Here is an 18,992-nt window from a genome sequence, read left to right as displayed (position 1 = left end):
GTATGTTATGAATTAAGTGATATATATCTGACGGTGTACACACAGATGTTAAGACAGTGAGAACAAACACACTGGAGACTCTTTTTTTCTTTAAGAATGACTTTATGTATCTTTGTAATTTTGCATTAAAAAAGGTTGACAACAGCAATATAATGCGACAAGCTCAGCTGATCTGGAGTGAAAACAAACCAAGAAAATGCCATAATCAATAAAGGATAACAGAGGAATCTGCATCACCGTTAACACCATCCTCGACCACAAAATGTCACTTAACATGTAATCCACATCAGACCTGTAGCACTGCTTGAGACTGAATACCTGCACATGTTCATAGATATAGCTTGCATTGTTATGGTGCTTGTTTAATAACACAGTGATAAAAAATAAAATATACAAAACAGATTAAATACTTAGATGGCAGTGAAATAACTGGAGTTTATTACAGTACAATTTTTTAACTTGGTTAATTTGAAATGCCTACTGACCACTGAAGGAAAATGTATATTCAAAATGCTGTCTGTACAGTTTGAATGCATAAAATAAAAGTTATTTTTTCTGTGTGAGTTGGCACTAGAATGTAATATCAGGTTATTGGATAATGCCAACCTACAAATGTATTCAAATTGTGTCATTTCACTACTTGTATAAACAGCCTGGCATTCTCAGCAGAGCGTTACAATCATTGGTTGCTGGTGAAAGCAGATTAATACATTATGAGTAAACAAGATTTTAAAATACCTGGTGTCACAGCAACGTTGCACTCAGATGGTAGAAACTGACATCACCTCAGCAGTCCTGCATGTCTGCTTTCAATATGTATTGCACACATCGGCTTAAGAGTTTCCAAACAAATTCAACAGCAGCAAATAGTGGCACAAAATGTTCAGATTACTTAATGGTGTCAAAAACATACTGCACTTGAACGTATGTTAAATTACTCCCTGCAATAACATGAAGTGTTAGGAAGTTCTACCCTAACTTTTAAGTGGATAATTCATAGTGGCTTCTTCAAAAAAAAAAAAAGAAAAAGTAAAAGAAAAAATTATACTAAACAAATAAGCCGTACTGTACTCGAATCACACTTCTTGATCTGTTATTCTATGGACCTTTTCCCTTTTCACTCATCACACAGCTAATACACACAAGCACACAAGTACGGATGCATATCAGTAAAAACATTACCCCACTTAAACCAGTTTCCCCATTGAGCTGTCTCTTGAATATTATCAGGTGGGCTATAAAATTCTTCCAATGCCTGAGGAAAACCCCCAGCTTTCCACTCTCCATAATGTAACAATGAGGCCGTATTCAGACCAAATCAGGTGTTGCGGTGCATCGCTGCAGGGTCATACAGAGGTGTGTGGGCGTGTTTATTTGCGATCTAGAACGTAAGTGCTGTGAAACGATCAGAAAATAAAGTTTTATGGAACCAATTCAGCTGGCTTTCTCGCTACTACTGCTCCCTCTCTTCATTCACTCTCTAGCTCGCTCAACCACAGCTGCTCTCTCTCTCTCTCCATTGCTTGCTGGTGCTCTCAGCTCTCTCTCTCTTTTTCTCTCCTCCAACTTTACTTTTAACATTATCAAACAAATTAACGTAGTAGTAGTAGTAGTAATGTCTTTGTCCTCCCTCATGGCAGGGTTTTATAGGTCTGATCAGTCTGATCGCCAGCTGTATTGGGTTGCGTTTCTCCAAAAGTTGACTCTGGATCAACTTTCTCGCCGCAGGCCCGGTGCAGCACCGCCCCATTCAGATGAGAGGGAGGACTGAGTTTTTGCCGCAATGCCTGATTTGGTCTGAATACGGCCTTATACTTACACACCTTCCCTTCATCATCCTTTCTCCCTGAGCATCAGTCTACAGGTCTTTTTTGACCTCGGGCTGACTCTTTTCTGTTTTGCTGGACTCTCTTTGGTTGGGGCCAATCAGCTGTACCAGGTCGTGCAGGGCTTTTCTGATCTGAGCACCGAACTTATGGGCGTCCTAGAAGGGAGACACAGAATGAAGAATAAGGAAATCAACTGTCTGGGAGAGAGACTGCAAATAACAAAAGTCTATGAAAAAAAGTATAATGTCAGCAAGTAAATAGTAGCAATTTGGTGGTCAGAAGTTGTCATGCACAACTTAAAAATTCTGCAAGTTAAGGATTCTGTAGTAACTCAGCAGCTTCCTTTCAGTTTGGGAGACTATTTCATCTTTTCTTACACAGCTCAAAGTCCTCCCCCCCTACTCAAAAATGTGTTTATATGTGCTTATAGTTACAGTTTATTGTTCAGTTGAATGTTTGAGTTTCACTGAGCATGATTTGTGACATCACAAGTAGTTCGGAGCCAATCAGGGTCCAGTGTGCAACTTACACAAATGTGATGTGGACACTTGAACTTTTCAGTGAAGTAGGAGACATCCTGTGTCCAGCACATAAACTTTTGAAGTGAAAAATACAAACTTATTCATAGATTTTGAATTTTTCAATGAGGGAGGAGGAGCAAATATTTGACGACTTAACTTTTATTTTTATATATCTTAACACATGTCTGGAGGGGGTCTTTAAGTTTGACAATTCGATGAAACTTACAGTGTCTGGACATGAGTGTTTGCAGGAGATGTGGAAATTAATCAGATCCTCTCCATAGATGTAGTAGGACACCCCATAACCATCATCAGCCACCTGAAACAGATACAGACGATACTTTCACTTTCATGGCTGCCTCATCTGAAGTGCATGTACAAAATTATCACAAATATCTGCTTACATACATTCACACAGTGTCAAGACAGCAAGACAGCATGTTATTGTGCATATGAGATATTTAACTAAACTCAGATTGCGTACAGCCATCAAAATAGGTGGTTTCTATTGGGAAGAAAGCATTAAAGAGTCTCCACTAATGCTATAATCCTACAAGCTACCGTATGGTGTAAAATGAAAATTGAATTTCAGCACTGACCGGACCAAAGCCCCCTCCACAGGAGATGTACTCTGGGTGGTTAACCAGGTCAAACAGCTCCGCCTGCTGGAGTGGAGTCTGACTGGTGGACAGCCTCCAGGGCTCAGACAGCACCTGAAACACCCACATGAAGCGTCAGTCTGCTGAGCTGCTAAAAAGATAAATAGTCATAATGAACTGGACAGTCTGATGTGAAATAAAGTGACAAAGGAAAGGAATAAACCTCTTTCAAGAAAGGAGACTCCACGCCGAGGTATTTGGACACCACGTAGAGGCAAAAGAGGTGTCTGTCGATGCCAGCTCCAGTCATTGCCATGCGGCACAGATGCTGGTGCTTTTCTGATGCTGCGCGGAACAAACGCCTGCACACATCTGCTGCCTGGGGGAGAATGGTAAAAACAGATACTGCATGAGTTATGCCAGGAAAATAGTAGTCATTGCCAAAAAAACATCTACAAACACTGAACAGACATGATCAAATCTAGAGACAGTTTCCATGGTCTCACCTCTCCACCCTCCAGCGCTCGTACGAAGGCACTGCTCTCATTGCTACAGGAGCGCACAGTCTCGGTCCTGCCCTCCCTGAACAGGCGGGTCATGGAGGCTTCATACGTCAAGCAGAACGTCCTCCGCGCCTGGAACACAAAAACAAAATTCACATGCAACAGATGATATTGACACAATTAAACGTGAATTTTAGTATTTGGATAATAAGACATTTACTTTGGCTCTGTACTCCATCTTATTGGATTTAAAATGAAACTACAAAATTGAAGAGCTGACTTTGAGCATTAGTGGTGTTTCAGAGTGTACGACTCCAAGCTGGATCACTCAGTGTAGACCTTTGTTGTCATGGTTTCATTTCAGATCCAATGTGCTGGAGTTAAGTGCCAAAACAGGAGATGGATGACTCTAGTGCTGATGCATGTACATCTTCTTAACGGTATAACCAGCCTCACCCTGTAGTAGGCCAACTGAAGAGCCATCTGAATGAAGGCATCTGGACTGACTCGACACTTCTTGATCTTCCCCTTACCAAACTCTCGGAAGGAGAAAACATGGCAGTCAACATCGTCAGCCAGGGCTTGGGCCACTGCCAGAGACTGGGATATCTGCTCCTCACACTGAGACACACACATCCAAACTGTTAACATCAGCAGGACTGAGATGCCATTGAACTGTGGTCTCAAAAGAATAAGACACACTTCCATATGATTAGAAATAAGGATTCACCTTTTACCACCCACTTTTACATGTTTCATGAACATGCAGTATACTGTAAGCATCAGTTGGCTAAATCTTTGTCTTTTTGGTCCAAATCATCATTTTCAAGCACAGCAGTATCTCCAACTCAAACCTTAAAGCTTATTTGCTTTCTTAACAAGTTAAGACAGAAAATTGATAGCACTATCATGTCTGTATGCAAAATATGAAGATATAGAGTCTTATCACTGTGAGGTTGCCCGGCAACCACAATTTGAACAGATTAAACAAACAACATATAACCTGTAGAATTTAGAGGTGCTGGAAGGTAGATTTTTTAAAATCTTTTTATAGAATCAAGCTAGCTGTTCCTCCTGCTTTCAGTTTTTATGCTAAGCTAAGCTAACCCCCTGCTCACAATAGCTTCATATTATACATACATACAGTACAGACAGACATGAGAGTTGATCTTCTCATCTAACTCTGCAGACAAACAAACAGGCATATTTCCCAAAATGTTGAACTATTCCTCTAAAACTATGGTGTTTCTATACATTCACAGCAGCCTAACAGTCCAACATTGTAATACATCCTTGAGATCATCATGTTCAAATTCATCGTAGGTCTCAAAATAGTCAATTTGCTTTAATTTAGCCAGGTGTTAAAAAGTTTCTGTTATGGCCTCATTACTATTTTAATACTGTGTTTCATTATATAACTGTTGTTGCTATGCAAAACAAACAAAACTTCTTGGTTAGATGGCTAGAAAAAGATTTTACACAGGAAGGAGATGTTAATAGGCCTCAGTATGTAATCTGTATGATATTTAAACCTGCAGTGCAGGACTGCAGTGTCTCCCCCTTCTGGCAGTGAGAGTAATTACAAAAACACTGTTAACACGTGCTTATGTCATAGGCTCCGCTGTAGCCTACTCCGTCCCTACTGTTGTGGCTGTAAAACAATGGATTAATTGTTTTGAGCGACACAACCTCTGCGAAATGACTCGTTTCACTATCAGAATTTGATCCATTTGGTCCAATAACATTTGGAAAGTTTAGAAGAGCCGCACGATTAAATTATTTTATCCACACTCAAGTTAGCAGAGAGCTGACCAGTTAGCTTGCCTGGCCAGCAGAAGTCTCTGGTGCGCATGCTCTGCCCATAGAGCATCCTCAGTATGCATTCATCTTGCCTGCACGGGAATGTCAAACCCAACATCAGATTAAAAACTTGTGTATACTGTGAAATACATAGCGATCTACCTGGCGGTGATAGGTTTAATCAGAATTGTGTGAACTTGTTTGGCTTGAGTGTAATGGACATTCATTGATATTTAAAAGTTCCGCACTGCAGGTTTAAAGAAACCAGGCATCTAACTAGTAGAGTACAAGATTATCTGAGAGACAAACATCAACCCACTGCAGAGTTACTGTACGTACACAGAGCAACACAGCTATTGGCCATAGTCTGGTTAGGATTTTAGGACTTAACATCTTTGAAACAGTGTCTTTTTCGCCAATTTTAAACCAATTAACAGAATGTTATTTATTATACTCCATACTCCAATTATTAAACTATTAATAATTGGAGTATGAGCCTGATATTGATTATGATGTCTACAGAAATTTCATCATTTGAAAAACAGACTTGAAGAAAATGTGTGATTGGACAACTAACTTCTGGAGAGATTTCCCAGTTCAGCTTCTGCGGTCTTGGTAGTGATGAATCCACTTCTCCTTTGCAGTGACCCTCTGCATTGTAACCGAGCTGGAAGCTGTCAGTGGCCAGGGCGTACTGAAAACACACAACAGTTATGGGCTCTTGTAAGTGCAAGATGACGATGGAGTGCAGCCTACTTTTCTTTGATGCATCTTACCTCCCATAAGTGTGCCAACACTGGTGCATCGGCCCACGAGTGCTCTGCATTAATACCGCTCTTTCCATTCTTGTAGAAAACAACTGAGAAGGACTTGTCAAACCACCTGCATGACGACAAAGATAATGACTGAACACTGTGGTAAAAATTCTACTTTATAATAAGAAAAACCAGGGTTTAGAGGTTTAGGGTAAAATTACCTGTCATAACATTTCCCGTGCAACAAGTTCTTAGCATAGCGATCCAAACTAGCTTCTGGGTCATCTCCCATCATGCCCTGCTCATCGTCATCTAGGGTCACAAAGAAAGCAGCTTTCTCAATGCAGTCCAGAGAGCGTTTGTTGACCCCGCTGCTGAAATAGTTCATCCTGGCTTTAGCCCATGGAATTCTGGAAAATGATGACATTACATTAAGGATGCAGTGTGCTGTTTGGTCCAATCATCTTCAACATCGGTGGTTTGACAGACCAACCTTTCACCAGCGGTCAGAGCCCCGAGATTCGCCTCTCCTTTGGAAGGAGGCGAAGAGTCATCGAGGATCCTCTGAATTTGGAATTCAATCTCCCTGGGGGAAAGGAGTCTGCCAGCCTGGTACACCCGAAGCCGGAAGTAGCGTCCCCTGTGGTACACCGCAACGTAGTCACTGTCCTGCCAATGTTGCACTGTGTCTTCAAGCAGAAGAGAAAGGGGGAAAAGTCCAAATATAATTTTAATAAAGGCCGAGGCACTTTTAATTTCTTTTATTCATTCATGTGTTAGATTCTGAGCTGTTTTATATACAATATGAATAGTAAGTAGCTGCTTTATGGAATTCTCTATTCCAAGTTAGTATTGAGGATTTGAAGTGTTATTTGTGCGTAGGTTTACTCAAAATCTCAGCACTTTTGTCCTTCCTACTAGCATGGTGGAAAACTTAACCAAGGATCTTTCTCATTTTCATATCTTTTATCTTTAAGGTTGCATTATACTGTGTATCATCAGTTTTAGTTGAGCTGGCAGAATTTCTGATATTCCCTTGTGACACTAATTGGATGAAATTATTTAATAGGTTGTAGTTTGGCAGAACTGCTTATAATTGTACCTGTAATATTTTGGGAAAGCAAAGCTCACCATTTGACCAAAGATCCCCACCTTCGGTGAACTAGCAACACTCCCACATCCTAAACAACTACAGTTGAGGCGATCTTGAGTAAGTGGCCAAAACTTCCAAGTACAATTTGTGGTTAAATCTAAAATTCATTGAAAACAGAAGCCTCCTTTACCAACTTTCATTGCATAAAGATAAACCAACAACAAATTCAAGCATGCAGAGAGATGCCTGTGATATTATCAAAACATCCCCGACATATTCTGTTAAACAACACGGCATGTGTCTCATCATGTCTCTACAAATCATCTTAAAAATAGAAGAAAGCTAAAGGATTATGGTCCGACTACCAATTGTGCAACTAATGATTATTTTTATTATCAATTAATCTGTCAATCTTGATTAATCGATTAGTCATTTGATCTATAAAACATCAGAAAATGGTGAGAAATGTTGATCACAATTTCCCAAAGCCCAACATGCAACCTAAATGCCTTCTTTTGTCCCGACCAACAGTCCACAAACTACTATACTAAATATAGATATCCAGTTTATTATCATAGAGGATGAAGAAACCAGAAAATATTCACATATAAGAGGCTGGAACCAGAGAATTTTAGCATATTTTCTTAAAAAATAGCTGCTGATTAATTTTCTGTTGATTGACTGATCAATAAATCATTGCAGCTCTATTCACAATACAACTCAAACTGACAGTTTATATTGACTTTGTATTGTGCTACCAGGATGAATGAAATAACTCTAAAACGATAGTTAAAGGTCTAGTTAACAAGTGGAGAAATTAAGACATGGGAGGTGTGCCCGATTAATTCTCGTTTCTAATTGAAAATGACTGGCTCATAAACATGAGGGACTATACACAGAGGTTGTAGGGTCCAATTTTAATTGTACACTAGAATTACACACAGTAAAAAATGTTAAATACATTTTATTGATCTAAAAATAGGATCGGTCCAGTTGTGTAAAAATATAAAAACTACCTGTGAGTGTTCCAGGGATTCGACAAGTGTCAAACATCCGCTCAAATTGATAGGAACAGCAAGGAACTGCAGACCTCAACAACCACTGAGTAGGATAAAAGAAGGATGGTCCAAAAAACAGCAAAGTAAGGCAGAAAAAGGATGACAGAATGATGGAATAAAAAAAGGAATCAGGAAAGAGTGGAGGGAAAAAATAAGAAACAAAATGTGTGAGCAGATAAAACAGACGTTAGTTTGAGAAAGAAGCTTTCCAGCAACCCAGACAGACCTGAGATGAGACCAGAAGGCAAGAAGAGACAGATGAGAGATGACAAGATGGACTGCACAGCAGACATATTATGACTCAGTGATTCAGACGCCTTGCTTCAGAGAACACACACACACACACACGCACACACACACTCACACACTCACACAAGTTTGTGCAGCTATCCTTGTTAGGACATTGCACTGACTTCCATTCATTGTGGACAGCCTAGCCTAAACCCTAACTCTAACCATAACCTCAATTCACACCTTACCCCTCACCTTAACCAGGACCTCAGAAATGATGTTTTGCCTCATTAGGACCAGGCTTTGGTCCCCATGAGGACTACTGGTCCCGACAAGGTTGGTATTTATACCGGAAAAGGTCCCAAAGAGGTAACAAAAACACACACACACACACACACACACACACACACACACAGACACACACACACTTGTCTTTCACACAAATTTCTATCCCACACTTAAACTCCAGAGGGTTCAAACACATTCAGTATGCCTCATCATCTTTGAAGCAGTGGTGTGTTTGGATCGCTGCCTATGAAACTGGTGGGGATCATCACTCGGGTGAATTTCATGTTGTCACATTGTGTGTCTAAGGGTATGTACATGTCAGTCTCTTTACCAGTCTCCTCTCCGGGAGTGCGTGTGGTGTTGAACATCCTCTCACACTGAGCTGCACACAGAGGAATGACAGTGCCTGGTATACGACTCTGGGAGATGGAGAGGAGAAGACGAAGGGGAGGGCATAAGGAGAGCAGTGTGTGGGTGAGGGGGTGGGATGCAGAATCAAGCGAAAGAGAGGTTGAAAGAGTACAAGAGGAAGGGGTGAGAGATGAGCATGGTGTGAAAACATGAGGGAAATGTCTTCACATACACATGACAACTAAATAAAAGAATGGTGATGCACATGTTATCTACTATAAACAGTCAGGACACGCAAAGACTGACAGGTGGATGCTGCTCACACAGTCAAAACAATCATAACACATACTAATGGCCTCATAAGTCTACACAGATTATTTACCCTGAAAATGAAAGAAATTGTCTCAAAATTTGGTCGTTGCCATAGCAAAGAGATATGAATAATGAATGACTCCGTGTATATGGAGCAGCTGGGGTTGACTGGTGGTTAAACTCACAGGTTTAAGCTCCTCTTTGTTGAGTTTGCGGCGGTATAGAAAGAATGCATAAATGGTGTTGCCTGCTCTGGCCGCCTGGATGGGTGTGGGTGTCACGTACAAGAAGTCCTGGGGGAGAGAACAGAAAGAGGAAGTCAGGAGGAGGGTAAACAGGAATAAACAACATCTAAAAAATAGTTTGTCAGCATGCTGGGAATCAGGATTGTGAGTGAAAGGTCACAGTTTTGAGTCCTTCTAAGAAAGTTTGGGTGGGATGTGCATGAGTGACGTACTCTGTCTTGCACGTTTATCATTGCTACAGTTGCCGTTGGTCAAAGCACAAAGGATTATTCATGTGACATGCTTGAGGAGATAGTTGATGTTATGTTTTTTGAAGCCATATATGAGAAATATTAACATTAGTGGAGCATTCATTACCAGTGTCCTATGAAACTTGAGATTATTAATTTAGCACAACAGTGCTGCTACCATTAATATTAGTGAACATGTCCCTTTATTCCCAACTAGTGCAGTGACTGTTTAAAACGTGCCTATTTGGGACAGGCCAATTGCTTGGCCTCCAGCTGCTACTTAACGCATGGAAAAATTAATAGTTGATTATTATACGCTATTATACACAGATTATATAAATAACAGGCTAAGTACTCTTAGTTTACATGTTCTTCTCTCATTTCAAGTAAAATAAGGGCAGCATTTAAAAATTTAAAATTTTAAAAATAATGTGCATCCTAAAATAAAGTGGATCAATCATATTGGGCTCTTAGATCGTTCCTATTTTCTGTGCCTTCAGGTTGGATTTGATTGGGTATGTTTGCGCCAAAGATTTGTGCTTTGTCTGTAGTGACACTTCACAATCGCCATGGTCTCAGAGCATATGAGACAAACTGGTTTGGAAATTCCCATGGAAGTATTTTCTCCATTTTACACACGTAACTACACTAATTGTGTATTGGGCTCGGAGTGTCTCTAAAACATGGGTGACCTATGCTCAACAATGTACCTGAATGCCTTCTGTGTAGCTACTTGCTGCTAATGCTACGCTTTCTGTCTAGACAAGGGCTAAGAGTGTCCATTCTTGATTAAAAGCTGTTTTCGTGGTCTACTTTTCTCTTTTTAGAGCACTTTTCTCTGATTTGTGTCAAGCCTCGTCTCCGTTCTCTCCCTGTTGGGGTCAGTCGGCAGATCCCTGATGCGCCGCCCTGCGCCTACACAGAGTGGAGTAGCTCATTGAGCACTGGTTTATTCAGAGTTTATTAATATTAAACGTATCGTGTGTCCAAATTGCACCCAACTTGACACTGCACTCCCCTTGTTCCCCAGCAATGCCCCCGCCAAGTGTGGAGTCTATCCGAAGATTGACTCAAGAGATACGTGAAGGACATACAGACAGAGATTCCTTCCTTTAGTAGATAGTTTCAGTTAGCAGAATAGAAAAAAAACAGTAGCTAAGTAAGAAGTCAAGTTAATGTTTGGAGCTGTGTGAATATAAACTAGATTGTTGTTTAAAATATACATAAACTGCCAGTAAACTTTTCCAGAATTACTAAAACGAGAGTACCTGTCTCAGTCTAACAAACAGTTAAGATTTAATGTAACACACAATTATCAATTATTCTTCCCTCCTCATGGCAAACAGTCACCCACAAATGATTCAGACATAGAGAGATTTTCATACCATGCCATAGTAGTTACTGTTGACCATTATTGGGCTCCGTCCCCGTAGGTAGATATATTCCTCCCACCAGTCACTAACCTAAAACACAGAAACGCATAAAAAAAAAAAAAGAAAAAGCTTAGTGTTAAAAGCTAATACTGCAATATTGCAGCCAACGAGCAGTCACATCACTTACATATTCAGACAGGATAAATAATTCAAAGCACAGAACCTCACAAAGATATACATTGTTAATGGAATTTTAAATTTGCTCTAGGCATTTTAAGGTGACATTTTAAGTAGCCGCAGTTTCACACGCCATTGTGGTCGACCACTTACATAGTTGGCAGCCCAGAGAGCTTTGAGTTTGAGGTACCACTGCAGGCGTTTACCGAGGCTGCTCTCAAACTCTGCAGCCAGCTTGGTCATGCGTTCGTATTCTGTGTCATCCATCAGCGGTCGCACTGACTCCAAGTACTAAACAAGAAACATATGCCAAATAATACACATTTGAACAAAATAATAAGAAGCATTATTTAAACAACAGTATTAATACATAGAAACATAAAGATCAGCTAACACAGCTAATTCCCACAGTTGGTGATATGGGCAAGGCTCACACCATTACAACCACATCTATTTCTGCTGATATAACAACCAAATCCCACTGACACCTTCTCTGTCATCTCTGCTCATTTCTATCTCCTGCCATCTGTCAAATAAATCTCAATTTAGAAAAATAGATGCCTTGCATTTCACACATTTCTCAACTAGCTTGTAGACAGATAAGAAAACGTGGATAAAAACAAAAGGAAATTTGCTGCAACTGAGGCAGATATGATGAATGTGAGAAAGTGATCCATCTGCTTTAGGGCCAGTTATCTGGTGCGTTGTCATTTCCTTATTTCCTTTGCTTCATGCGACGTCTCACCCTCTTGACTGTGTCCTTGATGGCAGGCACAGGCAGGTTTGGCAATGAACCCTGGTAGCTGTAGAGCAGAGGCTTTCTGCCAGAAAAGATCCGCACCAGCGCCTGGCGTACATACACAAGCATATACAGTGTTCATTTTGAACATTAGATTACAAGATCAAACATATACAGTTTATATAAAACAAAAGCTCAATTTTATCCAACTGTATTTTTAACAACAACGTATAAATATATATATATATATATATACACTACGTATAAATAAATATATCAAAGTGTCACCTCAGGCTGTACACCAAAGACCACAAAACTGAGGGACAGCGAACATTTTAAATTAGAGTTGAGGACGTGAATAAAGAGGATGAAAAGGTGTGAACACTGACCACCCAGACTTTGGTGGTATTGGACATCTTGCCATGCTGCTCAAACATCCAGCGGTGGTAGGAGAGGAGCTGCTTGAGGCATAGGCGCATGGTGAAGATGAGCAAGAGCCATAGCATGGTGCTGAAGAGCACAGCCGACACCACCGCCTGGCACTGGGTACTCATGGACTGGCTGGGAATTGTGGGAGAAGATGGACCGATGGATAAATAGGAAAGGGGGAGAAAACAGAACAGTGAGTGGAAGATTTTGGTTTTATATGAAGAGAAAGAAGCAAGTAAAGTTCACCTTTGTTGGTACAGTAGTTTAAGTAGTTTAAGAGCATTCGTCTGGTGCCATTTCCACTCCACTTTAGGTGCTAGATAGGCTTGTATTTTATTAGAGTCATGAGATGTGTTACCTGACTGGCAGGTGCTCCTGTATCTTGGCTATGAGTCCCATGGAGGGGTCGGAGCGAGTGTACATGGTAGCCAGGATTGCTATGACCACAAAAAGCCAGGAGGAAGGGCTGGCAGGATAGACCCCTGTTATCACACTGTTCTGTGAATGTGAGAAAGAGAAATTGATTTGAAATTCAATTCTTCCTGTTAACAGCCAGTACGCTGATGTGCACACTGATAGTTTACGTACAATCAGATTACGGCAACAGCTGTCACGTAAATGCTTCGTTCTGATTGTCTTAACTGCATTTAGGTCGGTATCACACATTAACTTTATTTACACAACAAATGAATGGCAATGGAAATGTTATTTATAGTAAGACCTTTGCAGCAGGTGCTAATCAAACTTGGTATCGTCCATCTTCAGTCTTTTTAGCATCTCTTCTAACGATGAATGAGTGACGAACGTCAAACAAAGACATGAGGATAAACTTGTACACTCTCACACACAGAGTGAGTTGTAATGCGTGGCATTCATTGTTGATTGATGATGAAGTCCGCACATTATAACAGGAAAAAACTCACAGAGAGCAAACTATTTTTCAGGAGCACCCAGTTTACAGTGTTATAAACAATAACGTCATTTCATGCTAAAACACAACAATGCAAATTAAGAAAGGACAGCAATTAAAAGACTGTAGTTAAAAAACTACAACTAAAACTGCAATTTGCACAGTTTGTGTGAGTGTTTCAATGACTGAGGTTGTACAAGTAAATTATACATGTGTCAAGTTCAAGTATATTCTGAAGGTTACTCTATCTGGAAGGTAGAAAATAAACGAACAGAAGAAGCTGTGAAAATTTGCAACTTGCAAAGAAGCAAGATACAAACCTGCAAAATGAGTAAAATAAGCAGAAAATGAACTAAAACACCCACAACCACAATGTGGACAGGCCAACAGCATTCTGCTCTGCATTTAGCTCTGAAACAGCTGCCCTGCATTCAGCTCTGAGACAGATGCAGGTGCTGACATGCAGAAAGGAGGAAAAGCAGTAATAACAAGGAAGAAGAGGCACACTGTAAGCATGGCTGTGATTATTACAGATGTTTTGGGACGCAGACACAGGCTACACATGAACAAACAAGACAGACCGCAGGTATAACGGACAGAGGAGAGGTACCTTGAGTCTGATGATACGCTTCTTCCAAGAGCGCACACCAGAGAGGTAGATCTCAGTGAGGGCCTGGTGAGACAGCTGCAGATCAATGCCCTCCGGGGTGACGGTGAACTGGAAGGCCACCGCCTGGTGGGCTTCTGCCATGATTACTGTGAATGGTAAGAGGGACAGAGGGAGAGGACAAACAAAAGATTTTCAGTAACTGACAGAAGGAGAGGGACCTGCATAGAGCTGAATCGATTAGTCAAGTCTGCAACTATTTTGATAATGGATTTATCCAGTTATTTTAAAAGAAAAAAAATACACTAAAATTCTCTTCTTCCAGCTTCTTAATTGTGAATATTCTGGTTTCTTTAGTCTTATATGACAGCAGACTGAATATGTTTGGGTTGTGGACCGTTTGTCAGGACAAAACAAGACATTGCATCCTAGGCTTTGGGAAACAGTGACATTTTATTGACCAAGCGACCAATCAATTAATTGAGAAAATAATAGAGAATGAAAATAATTGTTAGTTGAAGCCCTGGAACTGAGTTTCAAACTTCAGACACCATCTTAGGCACAACAATACTAGTGAACACATTGTCTACCTAGGTGAAGATGGAAAACATACACAAATAATTAATATCCTCAAGTGACTAACAGTTGCTAACATTTGACAACAGTCCCTCCAAGATGGAGAAACAAAACCAGTGTCAGGTGGTTCATTGGCAACATAAACATACAGGATTAGTTTACACTGTATACTAATAACCAAGTATTTGCTGTATACTATACAGCAAATACACTGGTTTACCTGTCTTTCAGGTTCAACATGATTGTAATATAGCGTTCAAGGTTGCTAAGGTTTCTGTAATTTTCTGCAAGACAACAATCTTTAGCTAGACTGCTCATGCAAAGGTATTATTTTGATATCAAGAGCACAAATGCACTGCTATGCTGCAGAGAAATGCCTGCCTGGTCTTGGAGGTTGGGTTTAGGAATAATACACAATACGTGTGACGAGACCTCGACTGTGACATTTAGGTACCCAGGGGGCAGAAAACAACGAAGGGCACATCTCAACAGCTGCTTTTTATACCATGAATGACCCACTTAACAACGGGACACCGAGAACTGCATGCAAACTGTCAACAAGAAAAATAAACACAGAGACCGATGCAAGAGGCCTGCAGCAACATCTCTTATGCTTTGTGATCCCGACGCAGACGTGCAGTGGCACCGCAGCAGCTGATGGGAAAGTGAGGTGGTAGCAAGTGCTGTGAAGATGATTCATCAAACTGATGATGAATTGCAAAATGTGTGTGCGTGTGTGTGTGTATACCTGGAAAATGCATCCATCTTGTGCATGAAGCATTTTAAGAGAAGCTCAAAAGACACGTTATTGACTCCTTTCAGATGCAAAGTCAGCTTGAAACTGATAGAGTTTGATGGGAAAGCGCTGACTGGCTGCTGATGCCATTGGGTATTTTTTTTTGTTTAAGGCAATTACTGCTTCTCTTCACAAAGGGAATTGATTTTCCCCCACAAATAGGCTATGATGCCCTGAGGTTTAGTCACTATGACACTGGACTGCACCACTGCGGAGGCGACATCTGCTCGTATTGTGTGCCTAAAAATGGCAAACACGCACACACGTAATTCCCTCATGGTCCCCAGGTCCCATTGAGGTCCTGCTCTTTAGGTCAGATCTGGCAGATATAATCAGGCCTGTGCCAAGGACTAACAGCAGTCAATTTCAGCCTTGGTCACTACAGCTCCTTTATGTGAATGCCAACACACACCTGCTCAGTTAAGCACTAACTGCACACACACACACACACACACACACACACACACACACACACACACACACACACACACACACACACACACACACACACACACACACACACACACACACGGAAAGAGCCGATTGCTGGTCCCACTAGATTTTATAACCAATATCCCTTTGACTGGACTGATTTTGAGAGGTTAATCTGCAATGATAGCGTGGTAATCATTAACATCTCTGCAGCTATGATTCCCAATTCACTCACAGAGCCTACGTCTTTATAGATGTGTTATAAAAAAAGACCGGCAGACAATGACAAAAGCTTAACAATGACATCTTTGTGATTAGGTTTGCAGATATAGAATAATTTAATAAAGGGAAGGGGCTATGAATAGTGAAGGGTTTCTGAAGAACTGAGACAGCTTTGTATTTTAATTACTCGCTTGATGTAAGGACTAAAAAAACAACATTGTATTTTGTTCTTTTTTTTTTTTTTTTTCCACCAGCACAGATGGATGGAAAACTGCCAGACAGAAAGCAGAACGGATCAGCATGTTAGATGGTGGGTTCAGAGCAGGAGGAGAGGAAAGAGGAAGGCAGGGTCAGCGTGTGTAAACCAGGTAAAAAAAGATCAACACCTATGAAGCGTTGAGATTGTTGAGACACGTTATAGACAAAATGTGCAATGTGCAGGTGGTTTCGGGCCGATATGAAAGCCTCGTTGATAAAACAAACTAAGCAAAAATGTTTCCTGAGCTTCTCTTATAATCATCGTTTGTTTTGTAACCCTTTGTCCAGGTCCAGTAAAGAGTTACAGGAACTTCACACACAGACAGACAGACAGCAGCAGACGTGTCTCAGTAAGCGTTGCCTTATCTTGATTTATTGTGACTAACTGTTTCCTGCCAGGTATGAGGAAAAGATAAAAAAACCCAAGTCTTGTATACAATACTATGCAGTAAAAATGTTATCTTATCTTAGGTTTCTGTTATCATACTCATATTGTAAAAGGATTAATTACATATTTTAAGACACAGATATTGGAAACATACCTCAGATAATTTCAGGTACTCTGAGGTAGGCTATATTGTTTGAATTGTGTTTGAATTCACCACAAAATTCACAAATAGGCTGCACAACCAGAACAATCAGTACTATTAGTCAAGGTTATATGCTGGTCATCTGAGACATGCTTTCATTCATAGCTGCTGATATCACCATCACATAAAGCAGATTTGACTGTAAAATCATCTATCAAAAGTCAATGTGTCCTTAAGATGTTGAATGTTACATTTTTCCTAAAAATTTGAGATACTTTTATTGGGTTAGCTGATATTTCAGTTCCTCTTTTGGTTGGCACAATCAGGTTTACTCTGGTTGAAGAACTCAGCTAAAATTAAGCTACTTTTTTAAATCATTTGCAGACTTTGAAAATGACATAGAAACCTTTCACCGACTCTAAGAAAGTGCTATCACTGACTCTCGTCACTGGTTACACACATAGTTTTAGATTTGACATTAAAATATTACTCACAATATTTACAGTAAGATTAGTTTCTCAGAAGCTTGACATCCTTGGATAAGGCTTCCTTATCTTCCGGTTCTTGTCGTTCTAAAAACAAGGTGACTTGGCCTTCGCTGTGGGGCTCCCTTGGTGTGAATTTCTAGCAAAATCATCTTTTAAATTACTTCTTCAAATTTTACGATGCTCTAAGATTTGCTGTGGTTTTAAAAACTTTGTAAGTTTGTCTCTGTATATAAATAAAGTAAATAAAGATTCTCTTTCAGTGGAGCTGAGTGGACTCTCCTGTAAACCCCAAAATCCCTTTAATTCCTGTACTGGTTACGTACAAACCCCTTTACATCTAGAGATTTCAACTACACATAACTCTGTCTTATTTATTGTCAGTGTTTTATGAATCAGGGCTAATGTTTCACTTCTGTTTGTAAGCAGCTAATGTGCAAGTTAAGCTTTATAAAGAAACATTGGTGAAGCCATGAACTGTATCACTGACTATGACATGAGGTTTATTGTAACCTGGGACAACTTCCATGAACCAGGAGAGCAGAGTGACAACAAACAAAGCAAATGACAGTTAAGTTGAGGTGACCCTTCAGGTCTTTCTGCCCAAATTACAGAGAAGACAGAGGAATTTGGGGAATTGCAAATAAGGGGCTAAGGTATTGTAGCTAGGTAACAGTTACACCTTGATTAAAATGACGCCAAGAATCGTGAGCACAAAGTAAAATTTGATACAGCAGTAGTGACAATATTAACGTTAGTGATATTTACGTATTTAATTATCAGACCCGTGTTATGATTAGCTATGTCTGAAAAAAACCCCACACTAGCTATAATGCCTCGATTATGCAAAACCAATTTATGAACGATACCGCAAACTTTAGCAGTCGTTAGGTTTGATTATTGACGCTAGCTGCTGCTAATTCTGGCTAGCCGAGCGCCCAGCCTATCATGTAGTTAGCGACGCACAAACGGCCAGGCTTCCCAACGTCCACGGAAAAGATGCGACTGTGTGTGTCGTCATTGCAACACAATACATTATAGTTAGATACCCGTTAACATACCTGTTGTCGTTAGCGGGAGGCGAAATCAAGCATCCACAGAAGCAGTACCGACTGTTAACTTCTGACGTCGACCAACCGACCGATCGCCGGTGTCCGTTGCCGCGCAGCTGTCGGCCCTCCTCCACAGAACAACTGTACTACATGGATGGACCTAATGCTGCCTTCACAGACCGTCGGAAATCTTTCAATCATGAGGTGGTGCGTTTTTGAGATGCCTGAGCTGTAACCTTCAAAGGAAAGATTCACAATTTTTCCAGTCAAGTGCCCAAATGAAAAGTTTTTTTTTCTCGCTGTAATCATTCCTCATGTCCATAGTTGATATTAATTATTGTAAGGGATTGGGGCCAAAATCCACAGTGTGTCCACAGTCAATTTGAGCAAAAAAGCATTTAAAAGTTTATCTGAAGCTTATATGAGGCTTCAGCAGTCTGTTAGTCATATCAAGTGGATATGTACCACATTTACAGTCTTTTAGGTAATATTTGTATTTTTATCAGAAGTATTTATCACATATCACTTGTGTGCAATACACTTATTTATCTATTTATCACTTGTGCAATACAGCATTTGCTCACCAATGTG

General features: G+C 40.3%; 1 protein-coding gene across 1 annotated transcript; it reads right to left on the bottom strand.

Annotated features, from left to right (window-relative positions):
- Positions 1-1,634: 1,634 nt before the first annotated feature.
- Positions 1,635-18,554, bottom strand: LOC121886528 (carnitine O-palmitoyltransferase 1, liver isoform-like). The gene is made up of 19 exons (XM_042396583.1): positions 18,411-18,554; positions 14,054-14,199; positions 12,892-13,031; positions 12,494-12,665; positions 12,111-12,212; positions 11,519-11,656; positions 11,201-11,278; positions 9,526-9,633; positions 9,009-9,096; positions 6,501-6,696; positions 6,229-6,417; positions 6,029-6,134; positions 5,830-5,946; positions 3,909-4,073; positions 3,456-3,584; positions 3,173-3,328; positions 2,950-3,063; positions 2,577-2,669; positions 1,635-1,984 (listed from the first exon to the last, which is right to left on the bottom strand). The coding sequence occupies exons 2-19, from the start codon at positions 14,192-14,194 to the stop codon at positions 1,859-1,861; spliced, it is 2,358 nt and encodes a 785-aa protein (XP_042252517.1). The 5' UTR covers positions 14,195-14,199; positions 18,411-18,554; the 3' UTR covers positions 1,635-1,858.
- Between the last annotated feature and the right edge of the window lie 438 nt (positions 18,555-18,992).

The sequence above is a fragment of the Thunnus maccoyii genome, chromosome 20 (genome assembly GCF_910596095.1).
Source record: "Thunnus maccoyii chromosome 20, fThuMac1.1, whole genome shotgun sequence".
Classification (NCBI taxonomy): Eukaryota; Metazoa; Chordata; class Actinopteri; order Scombriformes; family Scombridae; genus Thunnus; species Thunnus maccoyii.
The sequence above is the reverse complement of the archived record's forward strand: the minus strand, read 5'-3'. Positions and strand labels throughout refer to the sequence as shown.

Excerpts from the sequence above, each read along its gene's own strand:
- LOC121886528 (XM_042396583.1), bottom strand. The coding sequence starts at position 14,194 with ATGGCAGAAGCCCACCAGGCGGTGGCCTTCCAGTTCACCGTCACCCCG. Across the intron at positions 6,418-6,500 it reads GCTCTGACCGCTGGTGAAAG|AATTCCATGGGCTAAAGCCA; the intron begins GTTGGTCTGTCA and ends ATCATTTTCCAG. Across the intron at positions 3,064-3,172 it reads AGTCTCCTTTCTTGAAAGAG|GTGCTGTCTGAGCCCTGGAG; the intron begins GTTTATTCCTTT and ends TGGGTGTTTCAG.